A 13,962-nucleotide genomic window follows, 5' to 3' on the forward strand; every position below is an offset into this window, starting at 1 on the left:
CCTTCTTTTCAAAATGGTTGACGAAGAGGGAGGAGGGGGGGGAGGATTCAGGAGGGAGGAGAAGGTAGCAAAGAGCTTCCTAGGGTTAGAGGCAGATGCTTGGAATTTAGAGTGGTAGAAAGTGGCTTTAGCAGCAGAGACAGAAGAGGAGAATGTAGAGAGGAGGGAGTGAAAGGATGCCAGGTCCGCAGGGAGGCGAGTTTTCCTCCATTTCCGCTCGGCTGCCCGGAGCCCTGTTCTGTGAGCTCATAGTGAGTCGTCGAGCCATGGAGCAGGAGGGGAGGACCGAGCCGGCCTGGAGGATAGGGGACAGAGAAAATCAAAGGATGCAGAAAGGGAGGAGAGGAGGGTTGAGGAGGCAGAATCAGGAGATAGGTTGGAGAAGGTTTGAGCAGAGGGAAGAGATGATAGGATGGAAGAGGAGAGAGTAGCGGGAGAGAGAGAGCGAAGGTTGGGACGGCGCAGTACCATCCGAGTAGGGGCAGAGTGAGAAGTGTTGGATGAGAGCAAGAGGGAAAAGGATACAAGGTAGTGGTCGGAGATTTGGAGGGGAGTTGCAATGAGATTAGTGGAAGAACAGCATCTAGTAAAGATGAGGTCCAGCGTATTGCCTGCCTTGTGAGTAGGGGGGGAAGGTGAGAGGGTGAGGTCAAAAGAGGAGAGGAGTGGAAAGAAGGAGGCAGAGAGGAATGAGTCAAAGGTAGACATGGGGAGGTTAAAGTCACCCAGAACTGTGAGAGGTGAGCCATCCTCAGGAAAGGAACTTATCAAGGCGTCAAGCTCATTGATGAACTCTCCAAGGGAACCTGGAGGGCGATAAATGATAAGGATGTTAAGCTTGAAAGGGCTGGTAACTGTGACAGCATGGAATTCAAATGAGGAGATAGACAGATGGGTCAGGGGAGAAAGAGAGAATGTCCACTTGGGAGAGATGAGGATTCCAGTGCCACCACCCCGCTGGCTCGATGCTCGAGGGTATGCGAGAACACGTGGGCAGACGAAGAGAGAGCAGTAGGAGTAGCAGTGTTATCTGTGGTAATCCATGTTTCCGTCAGCGCCAGGAAGTCTAGGGACTGGAGTGTAGCATAGGTAGCATTTATGTTGTACCAAAATAAAGTTTCTGTAGGCTATCAATTAACTGGTCGTAATTTGTACTGTAGTGTATGTGTGAAGTCCTTCCTTATTGCCTGTATCATGTTGTATTTACACTGAGTGTACAAAATATTAGCAACACCTACTCTTTCCATGACATAGACTGACCAGATGACTCCAGGTGAAAGCTATGATTCCATATTGATGTCACTTGTTAAATCCACTTCAATCAGTGTAGATGAAGGGGAGGAAACAGGTTTAAGAAGGATTCTTAAGCTTTGAGGCAATTGAGACATGGATTATGTATGTGTGCCATTCAGAAGTTGAATGGACAAGACAAAAGATTGAAGTGCCTTTGAACAGTGTATGGTAGTAGGTGCCAGGCGCACCGGCTTGAGTGTGTCAAGAACAGCAACGTTGCTGGGTTTCTCGTGCTCAACAGTTTGCCTTGTGTATCAGAAATGGTCCACCACCCAAAGGACATCCAGCCAACTTCACACATCTGTGGTAAGCATTGGAGTCAACATGCTCCAGCATCCCATGTGTTTGTCTCTGACCTCCAGGCTCTGTCCAGCGAGTCCTTTGTGCGTCTCCCGGTCTTCAACAAGTCAGCATGGAGACACTACCAGACCGGCCCTGAGCCAGACGACTGGAGCAACCTGTCCTACAGTGACAATATACTGTGTAAAACTAGAAGATTGGTTTGTCATGTTATGCCAGTATGCAATGGATTTCAGTAGATAAAGGGATGATCCAGTTAGTATGTATGTGTGTGTGACTAAGTGTTACTCAGGATGCTAGTAGGTCAGTATTTGAATGCTTGATATTGCAATATGGTACTGTAAATTTATAAGAGATTATAATCACTTTGGATGCTTAGGGCAGTATCAGAATACCTTGAGACATATCCTACTTTAGATTGGTACAAATGTTTTTAAAGCAAAGGCCTCAAATTAAATTGATTTGGAAAATTTGAGTAGATCAAATACTCTCAGAAAGGATGGTTTTGTATTTAATATTTAATAGAAACTATTTATGTCATAAAATATTTTTTTTTACTGTATACAGTGCATTCAGAAAGTATTCAGACACCTTTAATTATTCCACAACTTTATTCTAAAATGGACTAAATCCATTTTTTTCCTCATCAATCTACACACAATACCCCATAATGACGAAGCGAAAACAGGTTTTTAGAAATGTTTGCAAATTCATAAAATATAAAAACAGAAATAACCTATTTACATAAGTATTCACACCCTTTGCTATCAGATTCCAAATTGAGCTCAAGTGCATCCTGTTTTCATTGATCATCCTTGAGATGTTTCTACAACTTGATTAGAGTCCACCTGTGGTAAATTCAATTGATTGGACCTGATTTGGAAAGGCACACACCTGCCTATATAAGGTCCCACAGTTGACAGTGCATGTCAGAGCAAAAACCAAGCCATGAGGTCAAAGGAATTGTCCGTAGAGCTCCAAGACAGGATTGTGTCGAGGCACAGATCTGGGGAAGGGTACAAAACATTTCTGCAGCACTGAAGGTCCCAGGGAACACAGTGGCCTCCATCATTCTTAAATGGAAGAAGATTGGAAACACCCAGACTCTTCCTAGAGCTGGCCGCCCGGCCAAACTGAGCTATCAGGGGAGAAGGGCCTTGGTCACGGAAGGGACCCGATGGTCACTCTGACAGAGCTCCAGAGTTCCTCTGTGGAGATGGGAGAAACTTCCAGAGGGACAACCATATCTGCAGCACTCCACCAATCAGACCTTTATGGTAGAGTGGCCAGACGGATGCCACTCCTCAGTAAAAGGCACATGACAGCCCGCTTGGAGTTTGCCAAAAGGCACCTAAAGGACTCTCAGACCATGAGAAACAAGATTCTGTGGTCTGATGAAACCAAGATTGAACTCTTTGGCCTGAATGCCAAGCGTCACATCTGGAGGAAACCTGGCACCATTCGTACGGTGAAGCATGGTGGTGGCAGCATCATGCTGTGGGGATGTTTTTCAGCAGCAGGGACTAGGAGACTAGTCAGGATCGAGGGAAAGATGAACGGAGCAAAGTACAGAGAGATCGTTGATGAAAACCTGCTCCAGAGCGCTCATGACCTTAGACTGGGGCAAAGGTTCACCTTCCAACAGGACAACGACCCCAAGCACACAGCCAAGACAATGTAGGAGTGGCTTCGGGACAAGTCTCTGAATGTCCTTGAGTGGCCCAGCCAGAGCCCGAACTTGAACCCGATCGAACATCTCTGGAGAGACCTGAAAATAGCTGTGCAGCAACACTTCCCATCCAACCTGACAGCTTGAGAGGATCTGCAGAAAGAATGTGAGAAACTCCCCAAATATTGGTGTGCCAAGCTTGTAGCGTCATACCCAAGAAGACTCGCTGTGATCGCTGCCAAAGGTGCTTCAACAAATTACTGAGTAAAGGGTCTGAATACTTATGTAAATGTGATATTTCAGTTTGAAATTGTTTATACATTTGCAAAAACATCAACAACAAAAAAATGGATTCAATCCATTTTAGAATAAGGCTGTAACGTAACCAAATGTGGAAAAAGTCAAGGGGTTTGAACACTTTCTGAATGCACTGTATCATAGACAACTGAAGACACATTTAAGCATGTTGCTATTAAGTATTTGTAAAACAATAAATCCTGGTTTAGACAGTGAAATAGTGGTATTAGTTGTATGTATTTGTGTGGTTCAGGAATCAGAAGTGAGAATGGAGTTTCAACTAAAGGAGTTATCACAGTGCATTCAGTTACCTTACGACCTACACAATAAAATAACAAAAATATGGTACACTGTGAGCGACATTTTACACACACAGTGCACAAAGTAACCATGTACAGGTAACTGCCAAAATAAAGGAAACACCAACATAGTCTCTTACTCTGGCGTTGGGCCACCACGAGCCACCAGAACAGCTTCAACGCACCTTGGCATAGATTCTACAAGTGTCTGGAACTCTATTGGAGGGATGCGACACCATTCCTCCATGAGAAATTCCATAATTTGATGTTTTGTTGATGGTGGTGGAAAACTGTCTCAGGCGCCGCTCCAAAATCTCCAATAAGTGTTCAATTGGTTTGAGATCAGATGACTGAGACACACCCACACACCATGTAAACCCCCTATGCTACTTTGAGTCTCCTCTTTCAAAGTCACTGAAATCCTTTCTTCTAGCCATGTTAGCCAACATAATGGGCAACTGGGAATTTTTATACATGACTTGCTTTCAATATACTTTGTATCCCTCATTTACTCAAATGTTTCCTTTATTTTGGCAGTTACATATACAAAGTCAAAAATCTGAATCTATCTTTGTCTATGTTTGAAAAACGCATGATTATTGATACATTGAAAATAGTTACAGCTGACAGAAGCATGTCTTTGAGGATGTAAAGACCAAGCTTCCCTTGTCCTGTATCTCTCATTTAGTCAAGTGTTTCTTCAAGTGTTTCCTTTATTTCGGCAGTTACCTGTACACTGAGTGTTTGCGTGACAGTGCCGTCTCTACTTCTCGTCGTCATCCCCCTCACTCATGCTGCTGAGGGAAGTTGAGGGATGGGCAGAGGCACCCTTGGGGTAGGTGGCGGAGGAACGAGGAGAACGAGGGGATTGAGAGGAGGGAGAGGAGGGAGGAGATGGGGAGCGCCCCCTGGTGGGGCTGCTGCTGGGGGAGCCAAGGGGCGAGGCGACGGGCGATGCGTAGGGTGACAGAGCCTGGAGCATGCGCCCACTCTTCTCCTGGATCACATGCTGCTCACAGAGAGAGAGGGAGAGAGAGGGGGAGAGGGGGGGAGAGAGAGGAAGAGATGGAAAGACAGAGAGAGAGACAGCATGATATGTTTTGTTATTGTTTGTCAACTGAGTGTTTTTTTTCCTAAACTACTTGTTCATATTGTCTAGTCACTTACTTCGAGGAATGGGATCATTACTAACCATCTTCCCCTATTGACCTTTCATGCTTCCTAACATAGTATCTATCTATTGTGGGCTAAAGGTAAACTTACCCACGCTCCACCTGGACCAAACGACTCCAGGAAATTACTAATGAACTCCCGGGACTTCTCCTCCCACTTGTGGATGAGGTCTTGGCTCTTCTCCTCCACCGAGTGCACAAAGTGCTTGGACTTCTCCTCTACTGTCTTCACCGTCTCCTTCATACGATCCACCTGGTTTTGAAGACGGATTTTCTTCTCCTGCACAAGTTAGACATGCGGTTGGCTGTGGGGAATCAGCTAAAGATGGTCTAGTGTTTATCAACCACAACCACCAATACTGAAACAAGCATTCATCTCCCTCAAATGCAAGTTAATGTCACAGATGTTTATTCCAACTTAATTCATTGTTCTACGGTAATTATGATGTCATTCTGATAAGAGAATTATCTAATAAAGGTAAATGAATCAATAAACCATGATGAATTATTAGTCATACAGCAGGTTTAATGAATAATCAATGTAATGATCAATGTAGGGATCGATTAGTCTGATTAGTTCCGGAAAGTCCAGAAACCACTGGAGAGGGAAAGAAATGTGTGTATGCAATTAGTATAGAGAGATAGAGAAGCAGATGGTCAAGGGAGTAAAACCTCAGAGAGTTCCTAACCTTGAAGGAAAGGAACAGGCTGAGCCAGAAGGTGATAAACAGTGTGAGAAGTTTATGGGGGTTGCAGGTCACCAACGGACTGTGTGTAAATGCATGTGCGTAAGTAAGCAAGAACTATATAATGACTGTTTTGTTATCCTGACACCAGAACGTTCTCATGAATAAAGCTACAGAAACCTTTTGCAGAAAGCTGAGTCCTTGCCTAATTATTTTAACCCATTGTCTTACAAACCTTGGGCATTAGTCAAGGCGAATTGATTATCGATTATTATCATCAAGATATAAAATTCCTATAACACATTCTTACCCTGATGAAGCTAACGTTGAGGTCACTGGCTGTGTAGCCTCTCTGCAGGTTGCGTCGGACATAGAGGTCGTAGTCTCTCACTATCCTGGTGATGAGGTCAGATGTAGAGATGCCGTCTGTCCTCTGTGTGGCCACAAACATCCCTGAAACCCAACAGAGAGAACAGTGCTCAAACACAGTCAAGATGACACAGGTAGTGACAAATAGTAGGCTGTAACTCAGCAAACACACACAGACACAATCTCGATTGGCTACAGGTTAATGTCTGTTTCAGAGCAGATCAGTTAGTTACCTGCTTCCTTGATGTGTTTGTAGACATCCTCTGATCCAGCAGAGGTGTATGGGATATCATCATGCGCTACAAAGTCAATCTGGGGAAATCACAGGATAGCATTAAGGTGATTTTATTACAAAAAAAGGGACATGCTCTATATCAGATTTTAGTGCTGATTGTTAGTAATGTACAGCAATGGTCTCCAACCCTTTTCAGTTACTGTACCACCAAGTACATTTTGCTCTGCCCAGAGAACCCTTGAAGTACCCCCTCATTTCCATTTTACCAGTAAGCTTATGGTCTCATGAGTCTTCTCATGTACCCCTGTGGATAGGCCTAGTACCCCCTGTGGATAGGGCCTAGTACCCCCTGTGGATATGTCCTAGTACCCCTATGGATAGGTCCTAGTACCCCTGTGGATAGGTCCTAGTACCCCCTGTGGATAGGGCCTATTACCCCTGTGGATATGTCCTAGTACCCCCTATGGATAGGGCCTAGTACCCCCTGTGGATAGGTCCTAGTACCCCTGTGGATAGGTCCTAGTACCCCCTGTGGATAGGTCCTAGTACCCCTATGGATAGGTCCTAGTACCACCTGTGGATAGGTCCTAGTACCCCTGTGGATATGTCCTAGTACCCCTATGGATAGGTCCTAGTACCCCCTGTGGATAGGGCCTAGTGCCCCCTGTGGATAGGTCCTAGTACTCCCTGTGGATAGGTCCTAGTACCCCCTGTGGATAGGTCCTAGTACCCCCTGTGGATAGGTCCTAGTACCCCTGTGGATAGGTCCTAGTACCCCTGTGGATATGTCCTAGTACCCCCTGTGGATAGGTCCTAGTACCCCCTGTGGATAGGGCCTAGTACCCCCTGTAGATAGGTCCTAGTACCCCCTGTGGATAGGTCCTAGTACCCCTGTGGATAGGTCCTAGTACCCCTGTGGATATGTCCTAGTACCCCTATGGATAGGTCCTAGTACCCCCTGTGGATAGGGCCTAGTGCCCCCTGTGGATAGGTCCTAGTACTCCCTGTGGATAGGTCCTAGTACCCCTGTGGATATGTCCTAGTACCCCTATGGATAGGTCCTAGTACCCCCTGTGGATAGGTCCTAGTACCCCTATGGATAGGTCCTAGTACCCCTGTGGATAGGTCCTAGTACCCCCTGTGGATAGGGCCTAGTACCCCCTGTGGATAGGGCCTAGTACCCCCTGTGGATAGGCCCTAGTACCCCCTGTGGATAGGTCCTAGTACCCCTGTGGATAGGTCCTAGTACCCCCTGTGGATAGGTCCTAGTACCCCTGTGGATAGATCCTAGTACCCCCTGTGGATAGGTCCTAGTACCCCTGTGGATAGGGCCTAATACCCCCTGTGGATAGGTCCTAGTACCCCCTGTGGATAGGCCCTAGTACCCCCTGTGGATAGGGCCTAGTACCCCCTGTGGATAGGGCCTAATACCCCCTGTGGATAGGCCCTAGTACCCCCTGTGGATAGGGCCTAGTACCCCCTGTGGATAGGCCCTAGTACCCCCTGTGGATAGGTCCTAGTACCCCTGTGGATAGGTCCTAGTACCCCCTGTGGATAGGTCCTAGTACCCCTGTGGATAGGTCCTAGTACCCCCTGTGGATAGGTCCTAGTACCCCTGTGGATAGGGCCTAATACCCCCTGTGGATAGGTCCTAGTACCCCCTGTGGATAGGCCCTAGTACCCCCTGTGGATAGGGCCTAGTACCCCCTGTGGATAGGGCCTAATACCCCCTGTGGATAGGTCCTAGTACCCCCTGTGGATAGGGCCTAATACCCCTGTGGATAGGGCCTAATACCCCCTGTGGATAGGCCCTAGTACCCCCTGTGGATAGGCCCTAGTACCCCCTGTGGATAGGGCCTAGTACCCCTGTGGATAGGTCCTAGTACCCCCTGTGGATAGGTCCTAGTACCCCTGGGATAGGGCCTAATACCCCCTGTGGATAGGGCCTAGTACCCCTGTGGATAGGGCCTAATACCCCCTGTGGATAGGCCCTAATACCCCCTGTGGATAGGCCCTAGTACCCCCTGTGGATAGGGCCTAGTACCCCTGTGGATAGGTCCTAGTACCCCCTGTGGATAGGTCCTAGTACCCCCTGTGGATAGGGCCTAGTACCCCTGTGGATAGGTCCTAGTACCCCTGTGGATAGGTCCTAATACCCCCTGTGGATAGGCCCTAATACCCCCTGTGGATAGGCCCTAGTACCCCCTGTGGATAGGCCCTAGTACCCCCTGTGGATAGGGCCTAGTACCCCTGTGGATAGGTCCTAGTACCCCCTGTGGATAGGTCCTAGTACCCCTGTGGATAGGGCCTAATACCCCCTGTGGATAGGGCCTAGTACCCCCTGTGGATAGGGCCTAGTACCCCCTGTGGATAGGGCCTAATACCCCCTGTGGATAGGGCCTAGTACCCCTGGTTGAGAAACACTGATGTACAGTATATGTGACCCTTGTCCAGAAGTGCTGACCTTATGTTTCTTCAGGAAGTCAGGGCTGAGGGTCCAGGGAGCAGCCCGTACCACCTCATCCACATAGCGACAGTGTATCAGGGCTTCGTAGCGCTCGGACTCTGTCATTACCGTGTAGCCCTTATACCGGTGTGTGAGTTCATCACTGCAGACTGGGAGGACAGACACACAAAAACCTAATTTACACCTTGTGCCGCTAAAATGTGAGTTTCGTGGTCTGATCAATATGAGCCAATCACTATCTGTGATCTATTTTCAAGGCACTTTAAAATTCAAAAGGCATTATTTACCTCCCACTATGAGATGTGTGTTGGGGAACAGGTTCTTTGCTTGCATCAGAGCGCGAGCGTGTCCAGAGTGGAAGAGGTCAAAGATCCCATCAGCATAGACTCGGACTGGCCGGATTGCTATAACAAAAGAAAAACGCTAATTTGATCTGTTGCTCTCCAAGTTCTCCCAGCCTCCATCCCTCCCTCTGTGACTGCCTCCTACCTCTTCTTATCCTTTTTCCCAGGTATCCTAGCGGTTAAGAGCATTGGGCCAGTAACCAAAAGGTTGCTGGTTTGAATCCCTGAGCCGGCAAGGTGTAAAAATCTGCCGTTCTGCCCTTGAGGCAGTTAACCCCCAACAACAACTGGATGCCAATGACATCGATTAAGGCAGCCCCCCTCACCTCTCTGATTCAGAGGGGTTGGGTTAAATGTGGAAGACACATTTCATTTGAAAACGTTCAGTTGTGCAACTGAGTAAGTCTCCTCTTTCCCTTGTCATTCCTCACTAATCCCAGCAGGAGGGATCAAACTGGTGGTCACACTGACCTCTGATTAGTCTGACTCACCTGTGATTGGTCTGACCTGGTGAGACCATAGACTAGATGACTGACCTGGTGTACCTCTCTTGGCTTGGGCGATGGTCAGCTTTTCATGAGGGACCACCGACTCATATCCTGCTTCCTTGGCAAATAATGCTGGCTCTCTCAGACTCTGAGATGGAACAGAAAACGTTACAGATGTAGGATCTTAATTTGATCACTCTTTTGTTGTTGAGAATCTTCCGGCACAGCAGGAAATGCAAACTGGTAGTGTATTCGAGGTTAAAAAGGCTTCTAAATTTTGTCATTTCCACTTTAAAATGTCCGACTTTGCCCTAACAAAAAATGGATCAACCTCTACAAAAAATATTCCATTAATTATAATCCACATAATAATTCACATTTCCTGTTGCTGCAGGGTTATTTTCCTGTTGTAGCAAACTGTCTCAAATTAAGATCCTACGTCTGTAACTGACCTCATGGAAAGGGATGTCTGTACATAAGTAAAGGCGTGTATATTCACAGTTATGGAAATCATCAGGGCATTAATAAGCGTTTGAATATATATGGATTTCTGGCTTCATGCGTGTTTTCCTCTGCATGTGAGAGCTAGTGGGTGGGAGTGTATATGGTTACTAGGAATTATCTGTAGAGTTGTCAGTACACTTTGAACCCTGAACTGTTTGAAATCTGCCCAAGATTTGAGAAAAGACTAACAAAGGGTTTTAAAAAATCCATGTTAATGATTAAGAATGCTTTCATTGACGGTAGAGATCAATTTACCATTCAAAGAGCTATACCATTCCCATAATGCTTTAACATTTACAGTGAAAATATCATAACATTTATTGAGGAATAATTTGTAGCTGCCTATGTTATAGAAGTACATTATAGGCTACATTTGTATTTTCAACTTTTTGATATGCCACCTCTCGGTAGTCTGACGGACTCACCTTGCGGGGTCCCCCCGTGCGTTGCTGTTGGGGCTGCTGTGACCCCCTGGTGGCTCTGGAGCCGCGTCTCCTTCCCACCATGCTGGATGTTCTGTTGCCTTGTTTACCTGTCGACTGGTGCCTCGTCAACCTGGTCGTCCTCCAACCCTGTCAGTGTTACACTTCTGGAATCTATGAGGGAGTTTTAAAGTTTGTATGTTGCTGGCTGGTCTGACCCCAGTGACGCGAAAATGTAACGTGCAAAGTTCAAGCCAAGTTGGTAAGAGTATTAGGGCACTTCAGGCCGCATCTCTTTCATCAGCTCTGTAGAAGACACAGGGTGGATCAGGAGTTCCCCATGTAGGCCTAAACAGACCTTTACAATAAGACTGTCCTCTTATTTTTTGGTGTAGGCCTAGCTTATATGTTAATGTCCTCATTCTGTTATCAGCCTCATTATTGGCTCATCCATTTGAAATAGATGTTTAACTTTGTCTCATGGAATGTCATTTTATTTTTAACACGATAGTTCCTAGTTTCATTCCTAGAAATTGCTCCTAAATATGATCTGACTGAGGTAACCTTTTGACTCAAACATAATAGTGGGACAAGTTGTTCATGAGGCAGCCTCAAGGTGCCTATCAACTCCACTGATTATGCAATGTTTAGTGAAAACTCATTCACTCAAACAACGTCATTAACTGGCCATGCGACACGCCTTAGATCGTAAATCCCCTTTATCAAGTTTCCCAAATCACCTCAAGCATAAGGGCACTATGCCCTTATGCCTGAATCAGCAGCACATGGAGAAAACAGGTTTTATTAACCCACTGGGCTTCAGGCCTTAGCTCAAGGAGCTAACAAGTCTTCAGGCAAGGTTAATCATGACATTTTTTTGTCAATTAGCAGATGTTCTTATCTAGAGCGACTTACAGTAATGAGTTCATACATTGTCCCCTGTGGCTCAGTTGGTAGAGCATGGTGCTTAACGCCAGGGTTAGGGGTTTGATTCCCAATGCTGGACCAGTACGAAAATGTATGCACTCACTACTGTAAGTTGCTCTGGACAACAGAGTCTGCTAAAATGTAAATACATTTCATACTTTATTTTTTCTTCTCCATACTGGTCCACCATGGGAATCAAACCCACAACCATGGCATCACAAGTGCCATGCTCTACCAACTGAGCCACACAGGATTATTGTAAGTCATCACGTAAGCATGGCTCATTGAACCACCTCTGTTTTGACCTCTCCACAACAGAGTTGTGGTCAATTACAGTTATGTTGTTGAGGTTGAAGGATGTTAATTATCAGTAAGGCCTCTCAGAAGTTTAGAACACTGTCTAGGATGGATGGGTATGTAGAATCAGCAGGGGATGTCATGGAGGCAGAACTATCTGTGGTCCTGAGTTCCAGCTCCAGCATACTGTAATACAGACCATGATTTCATACCCTTTTCCTTGAAGTTCAGGCCATATGTATGTGTTATTAGTTAATAAGCACACCATTCGCTTCACATTGTTTGAATGAAATGTGGCAGTTCCAAGTGTAAATCTTGTCTCCCTCCATTGTAGTTTCAGACCAGTGGAGGGCAGTAGAGCACTAGTCTACACTTGTGCAAGAAGCAATGCCTTTGGAAAGTATGGCGCCAGCTGGCAATTGGAAACACAAAGATACAAGACTGGTTGAATGTAGACTGGTTGAATGTAGACTAGTTGAATGTAGACTGGTTGAATGTAGACTGGTTGAATGTAGACTAGTTGAATGTAGACTGGTTGAATGTAGACTGGTTGAATGTAGACTAGTTGAATGTAGACTGGTTGAACATTAACTGAAATCTTGAGACCTCAGAAAAGACATGGATAATGAAACCAGGCATCTAGTAAATCCTGACCATTGATGCTGGTCCCTGCTGCTGCTGACATGACCAGGTTGTCAGTCAGTCTTGGTGGGTCTGGTCTGTGGGAGTGACATCACCCCAGTGGACACCTGTTCTGTAGGGGGAGGATGTGGGGGGGGATCCTTTTATCTGCTCTATCGGGTTGAGAGGCCCTGAGAGGGAAGAATGGGGGGTGTCAAACAGCTGCGTGTCTCTCCTTGATTAATAGATGGCTTATGGGGGACAGACAGTACTGGGGCTGCTGAGCCTGGATCAAATGGGACAAATCAAGTGCTCTGGTCCTCAGTATCTGACTGGTCGCCCTGTGTTAGTTCAGTGTCCTCAGTAAAGCGTTTGGTGGTGTTATCAGATTAGATAACTGAACACTGTCCATCTTTTCCAGCTTTCTCAATTAACAGCTTAGCGCTCAAATCAACAAATGATGGTTAACTTAACAGCCGGGCCATTTAGCTAGATTATAAATGTTCTACTAGCTTATCCAATTAAACACAACTTTTCAAGGTTATCAAATGAACAATGAGATGATCCTATTGGCCCTATCCTCCCCAGAGTCCCCTCCATACCCCTCCATGCCCCTCCATACCCCTCCCTCTATGCCATAGTCAGGGAGAGGCAGTGACGACAGGACCTTTCTTGAGAAATGTGAAACTAGACAGCGCCCAGCTCTCAACAATGGTGCTCATATTTCGGCCAGCCTTGTTCACGGTATGGCTTAATGGCTCCTGGGCAAGGGGATCTGTCCCTCAGGACCAATGTGTGATTGTAGAGAGGGAGATGTTGTTGAAGGAGATGCTAGGCTTCAGACAGACTGTAGTTCCCTGTGGACTGTTTGCCATTTGACTGGCTGTCAGAGTAGCATTAGGTCTGTACCTCTGAAGTAGTATGGGTAATCCACTTCCAACCCTTAACCACATTAATCCTTTTTATTGTATGGTATTGTATAGAGGGATTTACATGTGTTGAAGGAACGATGAGTAGAAGGGAGGGTTTGTATGTGATTTTGTGGCTACATGCATCCATATCAAATCATATCAAATCAAATGTTATTGGTCACATACACATGGTTAGCAGATGTTATTGCGAGTGTAGCGAATCTCCACAATAAATGCCTAATACACACAAATCTAAGTAAAGGAATGGAATAAGAATATATAAATATAAATATATGGATGAGCAATGACAGAGCGGCATAGGCTAAGATGCAATAGATAGTATAGAATACAGTATATACATATGAGATGAGTAATGCAAGATATGTAAACATTATTAAAGTGTCTAGTGTTCCATTTGTTAAAGTGGCAAATGATGTCAAGCCTGTATGTAGCCAGCAGCCTCTCTGTGCTAGTGATGGCTGTTTAACAGCCTGATGGCCTTGAGATAGAAGCTGTTTTTCAGTCTCTCGGTCCCAGCTTTGATGCACCTGTACTGACCTCGCCTTCTGGATGGTAGCAGGGTGAACAGGCAGTGGCTCGGGTGGTTGTTGTCCTTGATGATCTTTTTGGCCTACCTGTGACATCAGGTGCTGTAGGTGTC

At 46.0% G+C, this 13,962-nt stretch overlaps 1 protein-coding gene across 1 annotated transcript; it reads right to left on the reverse strand.

Moving 5' to 3' along the window:
- Positions 1-3,777: 3,777 nt before the first annotated feature.
- LOC106563634 (choline-phosphate cytidylyltransferase B) lies at positions 3,778-10,791 on the reverse strand. The gene is made up of 8 exons (XM_014129390.2): positions 10,549-10,791; positions 9,668-9,767; positions 9,075-9,191; positions 8,785-8,936; positions 6,319-6,397; positions 6,027-6,169; positions 5,122-5,310; positions 3,778-4,867 (listed from the first exon to the last, which is right to left on the reverse strand). The coding sequence occupies exons 1-8, from the start codon at positions 10,627-10,629 to the stop codon at positions 4,622-4,624; spliced, it is 1,107 nt and encodes a 368-aa protein (XP_013984865.1). The 5' UTR covers positions 10,630-10,791; the 3' UTR covers positions 3,778-4,621.
- Positions 10,792-13,962: the final 3,171 nt, after the last annotated feature.

The sequence above is a fragment of the Salmo salar genome, chromosome ssa11 (assembly GCF_905237065.1).
Source record: "Salmo salar chromosome ssa11, Ssal_v3.1, whole genome shotgun sequence".
Taxonomy (NCBI): domain Eukaryota; kingdom Metazoa; phylum Chordata; class Actinopteri; order Salmoniformes; family Salmonidae; genus Salmo; species Salmo salar.